This window comes from Episyrphus balteatus, chromosome 4, assembly GCF_945859705.1.
Source record: "Episyrphus balteatus chromosome 4, idEpiBalt1.1, whole genome shotgun sequence".
NCBI lineage: Eukaryota > Metazoa > Arthropoda > Insecta > Diptera > Syrphidae > Episyrphus > Episyrphus balteatus.
In genome coordinates, this window is record NC_079137.1 from 41,352,179 (window position 1) to 41,368,066 (window position 15,888).

General features: G+C 28.4%; 2 protein-coding genes across 2 annotated transcripts; both read left to right on the plus strand.

Moving 5' to 3' along the window:
- The first annotated feature begins 896 nt into the window (after positions 1–896).
- On the plus strand, positions 897–1,437 carry LOC129919209 (uncharacterized). The gene is made up of 2 exons (XM_056000063.1): positions 897–950; positions 1,096–1,437. Exons 1-2 carry the CDS (start codon positions 897–899, stop codon positions 1,435–1,437), a joined length of 396 nt encoding a protein of 131 aa, XP_055856038.1.
- Positions 1,438–3,466: 2,029 nt separating this feature from the next.
- Positions 3,467–3,939, plus strand: LOC129919210 (uncharacterized). Its single transcript, XM_056000064.1, has 2 exons — positions 3,467–3,520; positions 3,583–3,939. Exons 1-2 carry the CDS (start codon positions 3,467–3,469, stop codon positions 3,937–3,939), a joined length of 411 nt encoding a protein of 136 aa, XP_055856039.1.
- The last annotated feature ends 11,949 nt before the right edge of the window (positions 3,940–15,888 follow it).

The following is a 15,888-nucleotide window of genomic DNA, read 5'->3' on the forward strand; positions in this document are numbered from 1 at the left end:
TTGTATCTTAATAATTTATTTTTAAGAAAGAAAACATTAATACATTTAAAAGAAACTTTTTAAATAGAACAAAAGTTTAAATAAATAGGTAAGGTACTCAAAGAGATTCTGAATTCAGATTTGATAATTAAAATTGACACAATAACATCGTTATTTTTGTTGTGTGAAAATTATCAAGTAACATTGCAATTTATAACCGTGTCATGCGATTTGAAAAAAGGTTTCTAGAAAATGATGTTCTTTAAAAAATATTAAAATAAATTTAGAACTCCTTTTTATTGAGTACCAAATATTCCCTTAAGACACTTAAAAATAAAAACACTTTTGCATGCGTCTTTCACTCTGTTAGTATAATCAACACAGTTTCAAGTATGCTTCCTAGAGGTCCTCTGTTTCAGCCTAACCTTGAACACCTTCTTTAACATTACTCCAGCTCCATTAAAAAAAAAAAACGAAAATAACTAAAAAATTGAAGAGAAAATAAAAACTGATAGCAATAGCTGAATGTGTGTGAAATATTGTGAAAAGAAAATCCGGAATTAAACCAAGAGCTTTAATCTTTTGGCCAAACAAGTCTTTTTTTTGTAAAATATTGTAGAAAATGATACTCAAAAATGCACCAAAACGTTGTTTATATACTCGATTTAATAAAATTTAATTTTTTTCAACGAGAAGAACTTCCTTGCTTTTGTTTATAGATTTTTTGATTATCATTTTTTTTTGTCTCCAACTATGTAATTATTTATTATTATTAGTTGTAAATACAAGATTTTTATCTGAAAACAAAAACAACAAATTTATTTAAACAAAAAGAATTGTGAAAAAAAAATGTCCATTATAAAATCATCGTTTCGCTATTATTTTCTCTTACATTCAGAGTAAATTGAGTATTAACAATGTTTAGTGGATTTTTAAGTATCCTTTTATTCATTACAGCTTTACTAATAAAAGTAAATATGTAATAAAAATTCAAGTATTTTGACCAAAAGGTCAAAATTCTTGAATTAACTTAGTTTTTTCTCTTTCAAAAAATTCACACTTATTTCTTTCTTGTATCAATTTTTGATTCCTATTTAATGTTATCCTTTTTTTTAGAGCTGGAGTAATGTTAAAGCAGAAGTTCAAGGTGATCCTTATTACCATTGTCAGCTAAAATCAAATGTTACTAATGATCAAATCAAAGTACTGTTGGATGAAAATATTGAATTAATTGAAGGAATTCATGAGATTCAATGTTTCATTCAATGCATATTGGAAATAACTGGAATTATGGATGAGCATGATTTGAAAAGTTTGGCTGCAGCTAAATGGAATGGTGCTGGAGCAGAAGATGTCGAAGACGCATATTTTACTTGTATTGATTTAACTAATGACATGAAGGATGCATGTAAAAGTGGATTTATTCTATTCAAGTGTCTCAAGGGAATATTTGGGTAAACAATAAATAAGATTACTTAAAAAAAAACAAAATTTTTTGAAGATCACCATTTTCTCGAAACATATTTTCAGTTTTATCATGAGTCATGACACACTAGTAGATTGCAATTTTTCCAAATTTTTGAGTTTTCAAGTTGCATTTTGTGGTTAAAAGGAAACATTTAAAACTTTTTGAACATAACTTTATCGTGTTGTGAAAAAAAAAATCAATCAAGTAATAACGTTTTTTTTTTCTTCTTTAAATAAATTATAGTTAGTGCCCACAAGCAAAAAGCATCATTTTAAAAACAATCGAAGCGTCATTTTAATGGGTACTGTTTTTTTGACATTCTTCTTTTTAAAAAGTAATATAATATCCTCAAGTTTTGTTTGAATTAATAAAAAAGCCATTCATTTACTGAGAACAAACATAGCCTACTTAAACTAATTTGGCCAATTATTACGAATAATAACTGTGTGATTGTGAACCCCTACGGGAACAATGAAAAGTTATTAAATCCGATTTAAGGTGACTTTTTTGTTTGAAATATTAAAAGCTAATGATAATTTAGCAAGTTTTATGAAAAGGACGATTTGCAATTATAAATACATACATGAACAACAAAAAACTAATTAAATTAAATATAATTCATTATAACATTGCTGGATTTACTAATGATTCATGTATAAGTCGAAGGGTCAGGCTCTATTGTTTTACTTAATTTTACACTAAACTGTTTATAAATTTCTTGTAGCCAATTCATTTTTTTATTTCTGTTTTTAGTAGAGTAACTAAAGCAAATTATAAGGGAACCCGACCGAACAGCTCTGATTTTGACGATTTTTTTTCAAAGGTATGTAAATAAAAATACTTTAAAGTCTATAGATTAAAAATTGCCGATGTTGCCGAAAAAACTGAATCTTTGCTCTGAAATAATTGATTTTCTTTAAGATTTTGGCAAATAAGAACTTTAAATTTTTGCTATTTAAATTTTAACAATAAAGGCTATTGAATGAATAAAAAATAACTTTCTATTTAAATGTTGAACTTAAAAAAAAAAAAAAAAAAAATAAGTTGAATTTTTTTTTTTTCAAAACTTCTATTAAAAAAGTTCTTCGAAAATGAAATGCTCTTTTATTTTATTCATAAACCGTAATACATATTGACATTTCCTTTTATAATTCAAATCATAATAAATGTGACCAAAAAAAAAATTGAAAATAAATGCATTTTATATTACGAAAAAGTTTTAAAATCGACATTTTAAAATTTTTTCAATAGTTTTAATTTCAAAATCTGAGTTTAATTACCATTTTTTTCAAAAACCCTTCATTCAATTTTCTTAATTTTAATTTTACAAATGTGAATAAGCTTCTAGCTTTTTAAAAATGTAGATATTTTTAAATATTGTAGGTGTTTATGAAATTTAATAAAAAAACTTTTTTTTAAAAATTTTGTTTGTTCACAAAAATCTTCAATTAAATTTAAAAAATCAAAACGGCAACACCGGCAATTTTTAATCCATAGACTTTAAAGTATTTTTAATTACCGACGTTTGAAAAAAAAGATCATCAAAATCTAAGCTGTTCGGCCGGGTTCCCTAATATTGCCAATTTTTGAGCTTTAGTTACTCCACTATTTCTTTCGTGAGCTCGTTAATTTTATATTGAAGCTTAGCGAGACAATTTTAACAACTATCTTTCGAATTATGTCATGAAAAGTAGTAAATTTATAAAAAGTTAAGCAAATATGTAGTAAAATTAAATGTGAAAGTAGTATTAAGAATAAACTGGCCGGGTTTAGGTTAAATATAAACTCAAAGAATACTTTTATTGGCTTACTTAGTCCGGGCCTTAAAGTGACGTATTTCAACCATTAACTGGCTAATTTATAGCGTCAAAGCGCAAAAACACATTCTGTTTCTCAAGCGTGAATTGATGTCAATAATTTACCAACAATTAGATAGTTTTTAATTTTTGTCAACTAGCAGTATATAAATCACATTAGGAAGCATTCGAGCACATTCAGTAACACTTTCACACAATCACAATGAAAATAACTTTGATCTTTCTATCGATAACCATTTTCTGCGTTCAAGTTTGGGTAATATTTTTTTGTCCATAATCATCAATTTTTATTTAATCCTTTTTTCGTCCTTTTAATAGGCAGAACCACCTGCGGCTATAGATCAAACCAAATTCATTGAAGATAGCAAATGTCTTGCAAAGGAAAATCTATCATTCGCCGATGTGCTTGATTTCTCAATAAACGACAAAATGGAATTGGCTGAAAAAAATCCAAAATTAAAATGTTTTGCATCCTGTTTGATGGAATTTGGAAAAATATTGGATGGTTGCACTGTGGTTTATACTAAAAATTTGAATATGGAAGCATTTGGCGATAAAAAGGAGGAGTTTGTGAAGATAATGGAAAGTTGTAAGGATGTGGTCAAAGGAACTGATCGCTGTGAATGTGGATATCAGTTGATTAAGTGTATGACGGAAAAGGATAAGAAACCTTAAATGGTTGTGTGTTTAATTATTGTTGAAATGGATTTTACTTGTTAAGCAATTCTTATTCTTGTTATGTAATGTAGATAGTTGTTTTTTTTTAGTTACTAAATATTTATTTTTTTAATTTTTTTAAAATATGTACATAAGAAATTGGTTTTATGGGAAATAAGGATATAAATGATATAAATCAAAAGACAAAATAATTATTTTGAAAAAAAAAAAAAATGCAAATTTATATCACCAAATGCATGAAAAATTCAGCAGTTCCAAGTACAAACCTGCGAATTTTTAACTTCACTTGTTCGCATGATTTGAAATTTTTTTGCTGAAACCTGCAAATATCAATAAGATTAATAATTCCTATCTTCGTGACCTTATTTTTGAATACAAATTCAATCCTAAGTGGGCTTTAGGTCTGGTTTATAAGTTTTTTCTATCTTGTCTCCCACCAGACATAAAACCCACTTAGGATTGAATTTGTATCAATAAGATTGCTACAAATACAAATGTGATTTTCTTTAAAAATTTAATTTTTTTTTGAAAAATCAATTTTTTGAAAACGGTTGAGTGAATTTTTGGAAATTTTAGTTTTATGTTAAGATTAACATTTTCTAAAAATAGTATAAAAATGTTTTAACTACAAACTACAAACTACAAAAAATTTTATTTTTTTATTCTTACAAGAAATCAAATGGCATGCTACATTTATTTAAAGAGTTTTTTTTGAAGTGAAAACTTCTTTAGTATCGTAGTGATTTGAAACAAGATGAAACGAAAAAGCGACAGGAAAAATCAATTGATCATAACTTTTTTGTTTTAATAGATAGATGAATGAAATTTATACAGATAGGTAATTAAATAAATTATAATTGTGCAAAATTTCAATTAATTTAATATTCAAAATTTTGAGATAACGATGAAAAGATGTTCTTTACGTTATATCTTTTGATCTAGAGCACATAACAAATTTATTTAACTTTAATAGACATGCTGATAATATTACCTTTCATTTAATATATCACACATAACGGTATGTGCTCTAAAATCTTCAATTGAAAAACTTGAAAAATACCTCAAAACACCTGTGAAGATCTGTTGCCGATGACCAACCACCAGTGTAGGAAGTACCGTAAACTCAGTTTAAAATTTAAAAAAAATTTTTAAAAAATTCTATCACTTTTTGTAAATGTTGTATAGACATGGTTGATATAAATATTTTGAGCTGAAACAATAAGCTTTCAGATGGTATAAAATTTATTGTAGGTTGTCATATAAAACAAAATTATGCAATAAAAAAAAGTTATATTTTTTCGATTTTTGCAAGAAAAATGATTTTTAAGGTTTCACTTCAACCAACTGTGAATTGCACACATGATTTTTTTTTTTAATTCTCAAATGTATCTATGCTCATTCGATGGATTTGTATTTATATAAAAAGTCCCAAGTCAGATATTTGACATACAAAAAACCAACATATTTTAAAAATTCTAACAACTGCATCCAACTTACCACAATATTTTACATGTCCTTTTATATATGAATTTTTAAAATGACTGCATTCGTCTTACCCATGTTTTAAGTCACGTGATCCTACGTGTCCACAAACATTTTTGTCGTTGTAATAAATTGTATCCAACAACTTCTCTAGAGACAATAAATCCACCAAATGACAGTTGTAGGTTTGTCTTGTCATAAGAAACAAAACAAAACAAAAATTGCAAAAGGTAGGTAAAAGGTACATCCAAGTACCACGAGATGGTTTATACTTATAGTATAATAGAGACAATGAGGAGAGGGCTCATTGTCTGATGTTTTCTTTGGTGAGCGAAAACTCTTGGAAATGAAGGAAAAGTGGAACTTCCGGTACTCAGAAAAGTTTCGCATAGTTATAAGCAGATAAACAATTTCGCGAAGCATGTAATAAAATGAGGTAAAGTTATTTAGTTCGTTCGTCTACTCATTTGGTTGTTCTTGTTTGGAAAATTTTGTTATATGGTTGCCACTTTGCAAAAATTATTTACCGATTTTTCTGTAACATATTGAGAGTTTTTAATTTTAAGTAATTTTTGTGAACTCTAATGAAAATCGGTGATGTTTTAATTTCACTTTGAGGTTACGACTAGTTAACTTATACAATTTTATACCAGTTACAGAATAAATTAATTGATTTGCCCTTGCTTATGTAAGCCAGATAAGTTATGTAATTTTAAAGCATACAACCAAGATTTAATTTTTATTAGACCATTTTTTATACCAGTCAGAGAAATATGTATATGTATTGTTCTTAAGACAATTCATACAGATTGTTTATGCGGAACATGCCATGTACATATTTAAAAATTAGATTGTATTTCTGAAAATCTTTGAGCAGTTCAGTGATTTAATTGACCATTTATACCATTTAGTATGATAATTAGGTAACTAATTTGAGTATTCCAATTAAAAATCAAATTATAAGTTACTATTAATCGTCTATAAAAAATTGACAAGTTTATACCAATCAGCAAATAATTTACACCATTTACGATAAATGATAAAAATTGAAAATATACCTAATCTGTGTTAACTTTTCTCGCACATTTTGTTTTTTTATACCATTCATATATTTTTAAATAATAAATCATTATTTTCTTGCAGTTCTTCAAGAAATAGTTGGCAACCTCTTTGCTATCTTGTTGTATATTTTCATTCGAAATTTGAGCTTTCCTGGTAGCCACATATTTTATTGAAAGTTTGTGGAAAGTTTTCCTTACCACCAATTTTCATTCGTCTTCTCTCCAATTTTTTTTTCGTTTCCTTATTTTTTTACTATGATAGTGTATGGTGGTCGTTATATTTTATTATTTAAACTTTTCACCGTTATGAGAATGTTAAACTTTCTTCCCCCTATTTGCTATAGTTTCTTATTGCACGTAAGTCTATAAGGATGACAACTTGTTTATAAGTGTGTGGGTATTTGTGTGGGGGCTTTTAGGTGGGTGTTGTGGGTAGGTATGTGCGATCATTATTGTTACTGTAATGGTTATTGTTTTTCCTTTCGTTGTTTTTTTTTGTGGTCCTTTGGGTAAGGTCCTTTAAGAGCGTCTAGTCATTTATCTACATTTGGTGTGCTAGGGTTCATATCGTAAATTTCAAATGAAGTCAATGAGCCTTGAAAACTGCAATTTCCGCCGCAGACCCCAAAATATCTTTATAGGATAGAGTTTTCATTTTCATACAGAGGAGATGGAGAATAATATGACAAACTATGAATAGTCACAGATGATAATGTGGGTGGCACTGGCTATGGTGGAGAAGCATTTATTTTTATTGGTAAGTTACTATCACAGACATTTAGAATATTTCCGTTATTTTTTTTTTTTGCAAACTTTGCATTATTTTTTGGAAATTAATGGCTGGATGGTTTGAATGGTTTGCCAGATCTGAACTTTTACTTAATCATTTTCGAGCAGTTTAAGTAGTGAAAGTTTGAAAATTCAGAAGCAATACTTAAAACGACAAAAACTTTCGATGGATTTCTTCACCAAGACTCAGACTTTTAGATTTTGACTTGCAAAAGATTACATAGGTACATTAGGTACACAGCCACACAAAAAAATAAAAAAAAAAAACCTCGGGTTGCGAATAGGTTTACCATATAGTTTTTGGGTCGCTAAAACCGAATCCGAAGTCCGTTTTGCCCCATCACGTCAGGTTTTCGAGATAACCTCAAAAAATGTCACGAAAACAAAAAAAAATTTTCTTTGATCTGGCTGTGCGAATATGTTAATCATATAGTTTTTAAACCGCTGAATCCAGATTCGAAGTCAATTTCGCCCTATCAAGTCAGGTTTCTGAGATATCCTCAAAAAAAAGTTATATTTACGGTTTTCGATTAAATGCACTTCTTGTGAAATTTTGAAAAATTCCTCCTTTAAAACAGTATTTTGACTCCCCTGTTCATAATTTATTTTTGTTTTTTTACAAATCTAAAACAATAATTGACAATTAGGAACAATTGACAAATAAAAAAAAAAATTATTTCGCTACAAATTAGTTTAAACAAAAGCCTATGTTTTTTATTTTTTTTTTACTCTGAAAAACCTTGTTTTGTTGAATTCAAATTATAGTATCTTTCATCTTAACTTCAATTTCCGAATTTTTTATACTTTTTTTGAAAACTGTGATAACTAGGCAAGTTATAAAAATGATAAACTAGTTACAAAATGTACAATTTATTTTTTAGGGTGTTGCTCTAAAATAAAAGTAAGAAATTTAGTTTCATTAAAACTGCTAACTAATTTGTAGCGATATGGCGAACAAAATAAATGATATTTTGATTAAATAATTGATTCTTATTTACCAATGTCTTAGTGAACGTTTGCAAAAACAAAAATCACTTATAAACAGGGGAAGTAAAATACTGTTTCAAAGTAGGAATTTTTCGAAATTTCACAAGAAGTGCATTTAATCGAAAATGGTAAGAATTTGGGATATGTATGTATTTTAAATTATTACTTTTGGGATCCCCTATAAAGGGAATTCCCAACAAGCTTGACATTCTGAACGGATTTCAAGTCCCATTTTATGCCGCAAATCAAAATCTGCAGATTTTATTTTATTTTATTTCATCCCATTTTTTCAAACTTTTATTTTTTTACGCTGTTTTAATTCTTATCTCAAGCTTTTGTTTTATTTAAAAAGTCTTCTCTATAAAATATAAATTATTTTCATATTCCATTTCGTTTTAATACATTTTCCTCTTTAACCCTTTTTTGTTGTTTGAGTTTTATAAAATACACAATAATTTTGATTTTATTACGAAAGTAGTTAATTTAGTCTCTACGTTTTTGGATACTTATCCCTTTCACATTTTTTCTTCCTTTTCTTACTTAAAATAATAATAAATAAATTCTACGTACAATGAATTTTATATTATCTTTCATTCGTATGCTTTTTTTAAATTTATAATCTTTAAATTTTTGCTTTCTTATCAATATATTATATATATGATATTAACACAAATAACAACGACTTAAAATATAATTTTGTATATGAATTAAGCCATTAATTGACGAATTTGAGCTATTTTTCATAATTTCTGTTTTTGAAAATATTATAATAAATACATACATAATTTTTTTAGTTCTGATTTTTATTACATGTTGAAGCATATACATTGTAGTATATTTGTGCCAAATTTCAAAAAAATAAAATGCACGACTGGGTCGCACGAACTTGCTCTTAGAGTTAAAGTTGCTTAAATTTTTAAGACTTTTTATATAGAAATTTGGAAAAAAAAACAAAATTCGTTTTTTTAAAAAATAAAATAAAATCTGAAATTAAATTGCCCTCCAAAACAAGTATGCAGTTTTGATTGATATATTAACATGCATTTTTAGAAAAAAAATTTACAAAATCGTTAGAGCCGTTTTTTAAAAAACTAATTTTTTATAAATATTTTTTTGGAAAAAAAGTTTTAAAATAAAATTGGTATGCCATTTGGTAGAAATCACTAATCAACATCTAAAAACAATATTTCAAAAAAGTTCAATGTTCCGTTTTCGAAAATTTGATTTTTCAAAAAAAAATTTTCAAAATTTTTTTAAAAATCCAAAAATTATTTTTTTCAAAATTTTATTTTTGGCTTATATTAGAATTATATAAATGCTTCTCCACAAAAAGTTTCGTTGAAATCGAATAAGCAGCTTCTGAGATAATCGGATTTGAAAAAAACGGTTCTATGGCAGGTACCGTTAATAATGATTTTCAAAAAAAATTTTTTTCATTGAAAGATAGACCTTAGCTTAAAATTAACATTTGAATTTTTTAAACAAAATCGTTAGAGCCGTTTTCGAGATATTTCAATTTTACTAAAATCGGTATATGACAAGTACCGTTATTTTTGGTCCAAAAAAATTAATTCCAAAAACCCCTCTGGAGAGTCGCAGAATAACGCTACATACCAAGTTCTACATTAATCGGTCCATCCGTTTAGGCTGTAGCTCCTTATACAGACAGACAGACAGACAGACGGACTTCCGGGACCCACTTTTTTGGCATTGTCTACCATCGTAATGTCATGGAAAAATGTTATCTCAACTTTTTTTTTTTTGTACGAATGCATAACTTGATATATAGTACCTATATCGCAAGTAAAAATATTGAGAAACAAAAAAGTTATGGAATTTTGAGATGATTTACATCGTTTGGTCCCATAGTGCGACATGGCGACAAGGGAACATGGTGGCAGGGTGACACATCGATATGGTGACAAAGCTAACCACGCAGGTTGAAGGTGCCAATTTCGAATAAGTTTTTTTTTACCGAAAACGTTGAGTAAAAATTTTACATTTACTTATAGTGCAATCAAGGACTTTCAAATTCCTTAATCTAATAAATTTCGATTAAAAAAACCCTATTCAATTAAAAAAAAAAATGTAACTATTGTACCCTCAAAAATAAGGATGAGTTTGAACATCTCCCCTAAAAAGCCACAAGCTTATCTCATATGGATTTGCTTGGTATTCTATCTAAATAAAAAACGAGCTTGATTTCTCATCTGGCCACACGTCTGTATCGAAAAAAAATCTACCCTCTCGACCCTTACTCCCACAAAACATGAATTTGTTTGATGTTAATTGTTGCAAATCGAAAAGCAAACAAATTGCCAAACAACTCTGACTCTGCTCCAGCACTCTCTCGCGTGATAATGCGAATCAAAAAGAAGGGATCTAGACCCCGAATCTGGATGCTCGCTTTGGAATTGCCATTGCCATTCATTCTGCAACTGAATTTGAAATTAATTTGCAGACGTGAATTTTTCAATTTAATGCTCCACGTATGGAGGTGGTTTGGCTGGGATATGGGGATGGCATACAGGATAAAGAGAAGTCAGGGTGATACAACCCCTTCGCGGGATCACGTTTAGGTTTACCACGGCGCTAGCTCTTCTTCCTTCCAAATTGAAAAGGAACACACACACACACACATTGACAAAAAAAAAAAAAAAAAAACGATTTAAAAGGTGAAGCGTTGATGATGCTGGTGTGTTGAATTTAAAACAATTTATTTGTTTGAAACGTGCCTGGACTAACAGATAAGGATAAAGTACTAACTTACATCCCGACAACTGACCCCATGGCCGATGTTACCTCCCACCCCCCCAAACTACAGTTCTCATCATCCGAATCATTTAGCAATAACTTTTGGGTTGTATGAATGAAGGAGTGAAATAGATAAAGAGACGGGTAGGAGAGAGGGAAGTTGCTCCCGCAATTATCTGTAATTTTCTGCGGATTTGGATTTTTCGGTCTTAAAAGCGTCTCCGCGTAAGAATTTATTTCGTCGACAAATTTAAGGAAATAAAGTGAAATCGTGAATTGATGTGACCAGAAGATACATTAATTTTCCTTCGAAGGGGTGGGTGAAAGGGTTGAATTGCGTATTGGATAGAGAGATGGGTGCTTCTCTGTCTGAAGCTCATTTGTTATGGAAGACACGATGTGAACTCAAAATTGATGGCAAAAGATAAATATCTTTGAACCTTTATTCTTGGTTTTCAACTTTTTTTTTAACTTCGCTGTTTCAACGTTTTCTTTTTTTATATGGATTAACCTATCTTTTATATAACCTTTTTTTATGTAACAATAGGTGACCGACATGATATTAGGTCAAGGCGACACATTTTAAAGCGAAGTTTTAAATTTACTGGAATTTTATTGAATGGGTTTTTTTTTATAGCAGCAAGATTACGTGATTAGTGGGATGGAAGAGTATGACATCTTTAATGTGGAATAACTTTGCATGAAATTAATCATTCAAACATTATGGTTGATAGAGAACAAGGCTGCACAATTTACAACTTCAATAAAATTGCTAACAATTTGTATCATCTGTTAACATTTAATTACACAGCCACATAAAAAAAAAATAAAATTTCTGACCTGGGGTTGCGACTAGATTTTTCAAACAGTTTTTGGGTCGCTGAAACCGAATCCGAAGTCCGTTCTGCCCCATCACGTCGGGTTTTCGAGATAACCTCAAAAAAAAAATTTGTTTCTTTGATCTGGATGTGCGAATATGTTAATCATATAGTTTTTGGATCGTTGAATCCAGATTCGAAGTCAATTTCGCCCTATCACGTCAGGTTTCTGAGATATCCTCAAAAAAATGTCAAAACAAAAAAAAAAAACAAAGTTCTTATCTGGGGTTGCGACTAGGTTTTTCATATAATTTTTGGGTCGCTAAAACCGAATCTGAAGTCTATTTTGCCGTACTCCAGGTTTTTGAGATATCTCAAAAACACAGTGTGGATGGGTTATTTTTTTGAAGGGGGAAAACGAGAAGCTTGAACCATTAGCAATATTCTACTTTTTTATCATTTTTTCGCAGTAGGTACAAGGTTCCAAAAAATAAAATTTTGAATTTTATCAATAAAACTATGAACATTTTATCTGAATATTAAATTTTGCAACAAATTTGGAGAGTATTTACCGTATGAAAATTATTTGTTTTGTTTTCATACAAAAAAAATTTTTAATCCAAAATGTTTTACAATTTTCTTGTTTTCATACGAATTAGTATATGTAGGTACTTTATTGGTTTCATTTTCCTCTTTTTTAATTTTTATCGTGTTAAGTCAATATTTTTCATAATATTTTTTAATAAAGAAGAAAAACGTTTTTTGTTTTCGTTATTTATGCATTTTTCACAAAGTTAATGAGAATTGAACACCCCAACTTTTAAGGTAACTTGCCAAAATTTCGTAGTGCATTTTTTTTACACTACAGTCCATTAAATTAGGGTCATGTAATATTTTTTATTATTTAGGTACCTGTGATATTTTCCTCAAACTGATTTTTGAATGCAATTGTTATCATGGTTCTTCAAAGTTCCATATCAAAAGAAAATATTAAGAAATCTTAAGATTTGTAGTCACGGCACATGAAAGACCGTCACAGGATAACCATTTTTTTTCGTTTACATGGCTAATATATTTTTTTAAATTATTTTTCTGATAACTGTCATTTCTATCTATCGTTAATTTTGACGTTGCTTTTTGGGACCAATTACAAATTTTACTGTCTCTTCGAAAAAAACACCCTTTCACCTAATTTTTTTTTAATAAAAACTATTTATTTTTGCTTTCTATCCCAAATTCAACATTTTCTACAAATTTCATTGGGGTGATCCATCATTTTTGTTTTCACTAAAAAAAAACACCCTTTTTACCGTGAAATTTGTATAGACACTTTAGATTTTTGTTTCTTATCTCAAAAGTAACATAATTCCTGAATTTCAATAGGGTACCTACCACTAGTACTACTCTAGTATTGCACACTTTTCCAAATATACCCATATTTTCTCTACACCTAAAAAAAAACACCCTTTCACATGAAAAAAATTTATAGATTTCTTCTTCTTCTTTATTGAATTTCGTGAGGATAACTTTTATACCATTGATTTTATTGGACTTATCTCGGATTTTACCTATTTTCCCAAAAAAAACACCCTTTTACGAAAAATATTTGTATAGACTCTTTAGGTTCTTGGTTTCTGTTATAAATAAAACATTTTTACCAATTTTCATTGGTGTAACAATTTTTTCCCAGTTTTTGTGGTATACTAATTCCGAATTTCATCATTTCTTGAAAAAAAAAACACCCTTTCACTCAAAATAATTTTGTAATTTTTATAGATTCTTAATTCTTATAGCAACCAAAACATTTTCACCAAGTTTTAAAAAATGAATAAAATTTAAGTTAGCTGTTATGATACCTTTCTCACACACAACTTAACCTATCAAAAAAACACCCTTTCACCAAAAATAATTTTAAGAACTTTATGAATCCTTTGTCCCTGCTTTATCTAAAACCTTCATCCCGAATTTCATCAGTGTTTAGCATGTTTTTCACATGGATTTTGGTTATATTTTACCTGTTGAAGTAAAAAAACAAACAACCTTGTTTTTAATCGGCAATAACTTTTCTTAGAGCAATCGTATTGACTTTATTTTTATTTCATTAGATTCTGCATCAAAAAAATACCTTGAAAACATGTGTCATATGATGATATACGAATAACAATTTTGTTCAGTATAGTTGTGACCTTCACCCGCCCTCCCTCTTGTCCGCGAAAAAACATACTTACACCCAACTTTTTTTTATAGACTTTTTTGTCCTTGGTTCTAATCCCAAAAGCAAACTTTTTGCCAAGTTTCATGAGTGTAACAATTTTTTTTTTATTTCTTGATTTTATGTACTATTTTACCTGTACTAATTGTATACTTTATTTTAAATAAAAGTTTGAATACCTATGTATATAACATTTAAGGAAGATAATGCATTTTTTGTTAACTTGTATCTACATTAGGGTTGGTCAAAAAAAATCGAAATTCGTTTTTTTGATTTGGTACCTCGAAAACTCGATTGTTTAACTTTGACCTCGAATATCTTTCAAATGGTTAGATTAATAAAAAAAGTTAATAAGACCTTTTTTGTGGAGCAATCTGTTTCCTACAAGAATATTTCATGGGCGTTTGATTATTATAATTTTTACATTTGTTACAAAATTAAGAACAAAAAACGAATTTTTAAAGATTTTCTCGATTTTTGTACCTCAAATATCTACTAAACGGTTAGATAATTCAAAAAAGTGTATTTAACCTTTATTGTAGAGCGCTTAATTTTCTACAAGAATATGTAAAAAAATTGGCTAAAAATTCATTTAATAAAAAAAATATTTTTTTTTTAGTAGAAGCTTGATGTAAAAATGGAAAATTGAAAAGCGGAGAACCTTCCCATTAAGATAAAGAGCTCATATTTAGTGAGTATATTCTAGAGGTGTCTAGCAATTGAGTTTTCGAAGTACCAAATCAAAAAAACGAATTTCGATTTTTTTTGACCCACCCTAATCTACATCTACATACATATGTCAACTTTTAAATAACATCTTGAGTATTTAAAAAAATGGTTAAGATACTAAAATATGGACTCGTACAAAGACGATTTTTAAAATATTAACCCTTTTTTGAAAAAAAAAGACACTGTGGCGTATGCGTAACATCGTTTTCTATATAAAAACATAAAAAAAGTCCTATTATTTTCGCTTTTTTTTACTAGATTTAAAAAATTAAACAACTTCATATAATCCAGTCAAATAAGGGTTTAACCTCGGAATGAATGTTAGTAGAAATTTTATTTGCTCAATATCTTCCTTTTGCCATTCTATAACATATCTCAAAAGTCTAAAAAATCTCATGTCCGCTTGTCGCGATTTCAAGGTCAAATCGCGAAATGGAGATTTTCAAAATTAGCAAAAATAGGCTATGGTATTATATGCACATATGATACATGATTTCAAGGTATTTTTTAATGCTGATTCCAAAAAATCTAAAATCAAGGCAATCTGACGTCTCTGGGTTTTTCGGCAGCAAGTTTGCAACTGTTATAATAATATGAGTTGACAGATGAAAAACAGGTGTAACTTTTTCCAGAGACGTCTTGATTTTAGATTTTTTGGAATCAGCATTAAAAAATACCTTGAAATCATGTATCATGTGTGTATATAATCCCATAGCCTATTTTTGCTAATTTTGAAAATCTCCATTTCGCGATTTGACCTTGAAATCGCGACAAGCGGACATGAGATTTTTCTAGACTTTTGAGATATGTTATAGAATGGCAAAAGAGATTCCAAGATTTACCCCTTTTTTCTCCTTATTTTACTGTATTAATAGGTTTTTATCCATAATAATGTTTAAGGTTTTGAATGTTCTTATTATGTTATGGATAAGCAGCGAATCCGTATATAGAAAAATATTTCAAAAATTATTTTTTAGTCGAAAAAAATTAAAAAAAAAAAATTGCATAAATTTAATTTTGGTTTCTAGTTACATAACAGAAGTACTTCGCGTCAGTCGTACGTGCAATATTAATCGTCCATTTTAAATTCTCTAGCTATATAATGTAGTTATCA

Coding starts and splice junctions, on each gene's coding strand:
- LOC129919209 (XM_056000063.1), top strand. CDS start 897: ATGTTTAGTGGATTTTTAAGTATCCTTTTATTCATTACAGCTTTACTA. Junction 951..1,095: donor TTACAGCTTTACTAATAAAA/GTAAATATGTAA, acceptor CCTTTTTTTTAG/AGCTGGAGTAATGTTAAAGC.
- LOC129919210 (XM_056000064.1), top strand. CDS start 3,467: ATGAAAATAACTTTGATCTTTCTATCGATAACCATTTTCTGCGTTCAA. Junction 3,521..3,582: donor TTTTCTGCGTTCAAGTTTGG/GTAATATTTTTT, acceptor TCCTTTTAATAG/GCAGAACCACCTGCGGCTAT.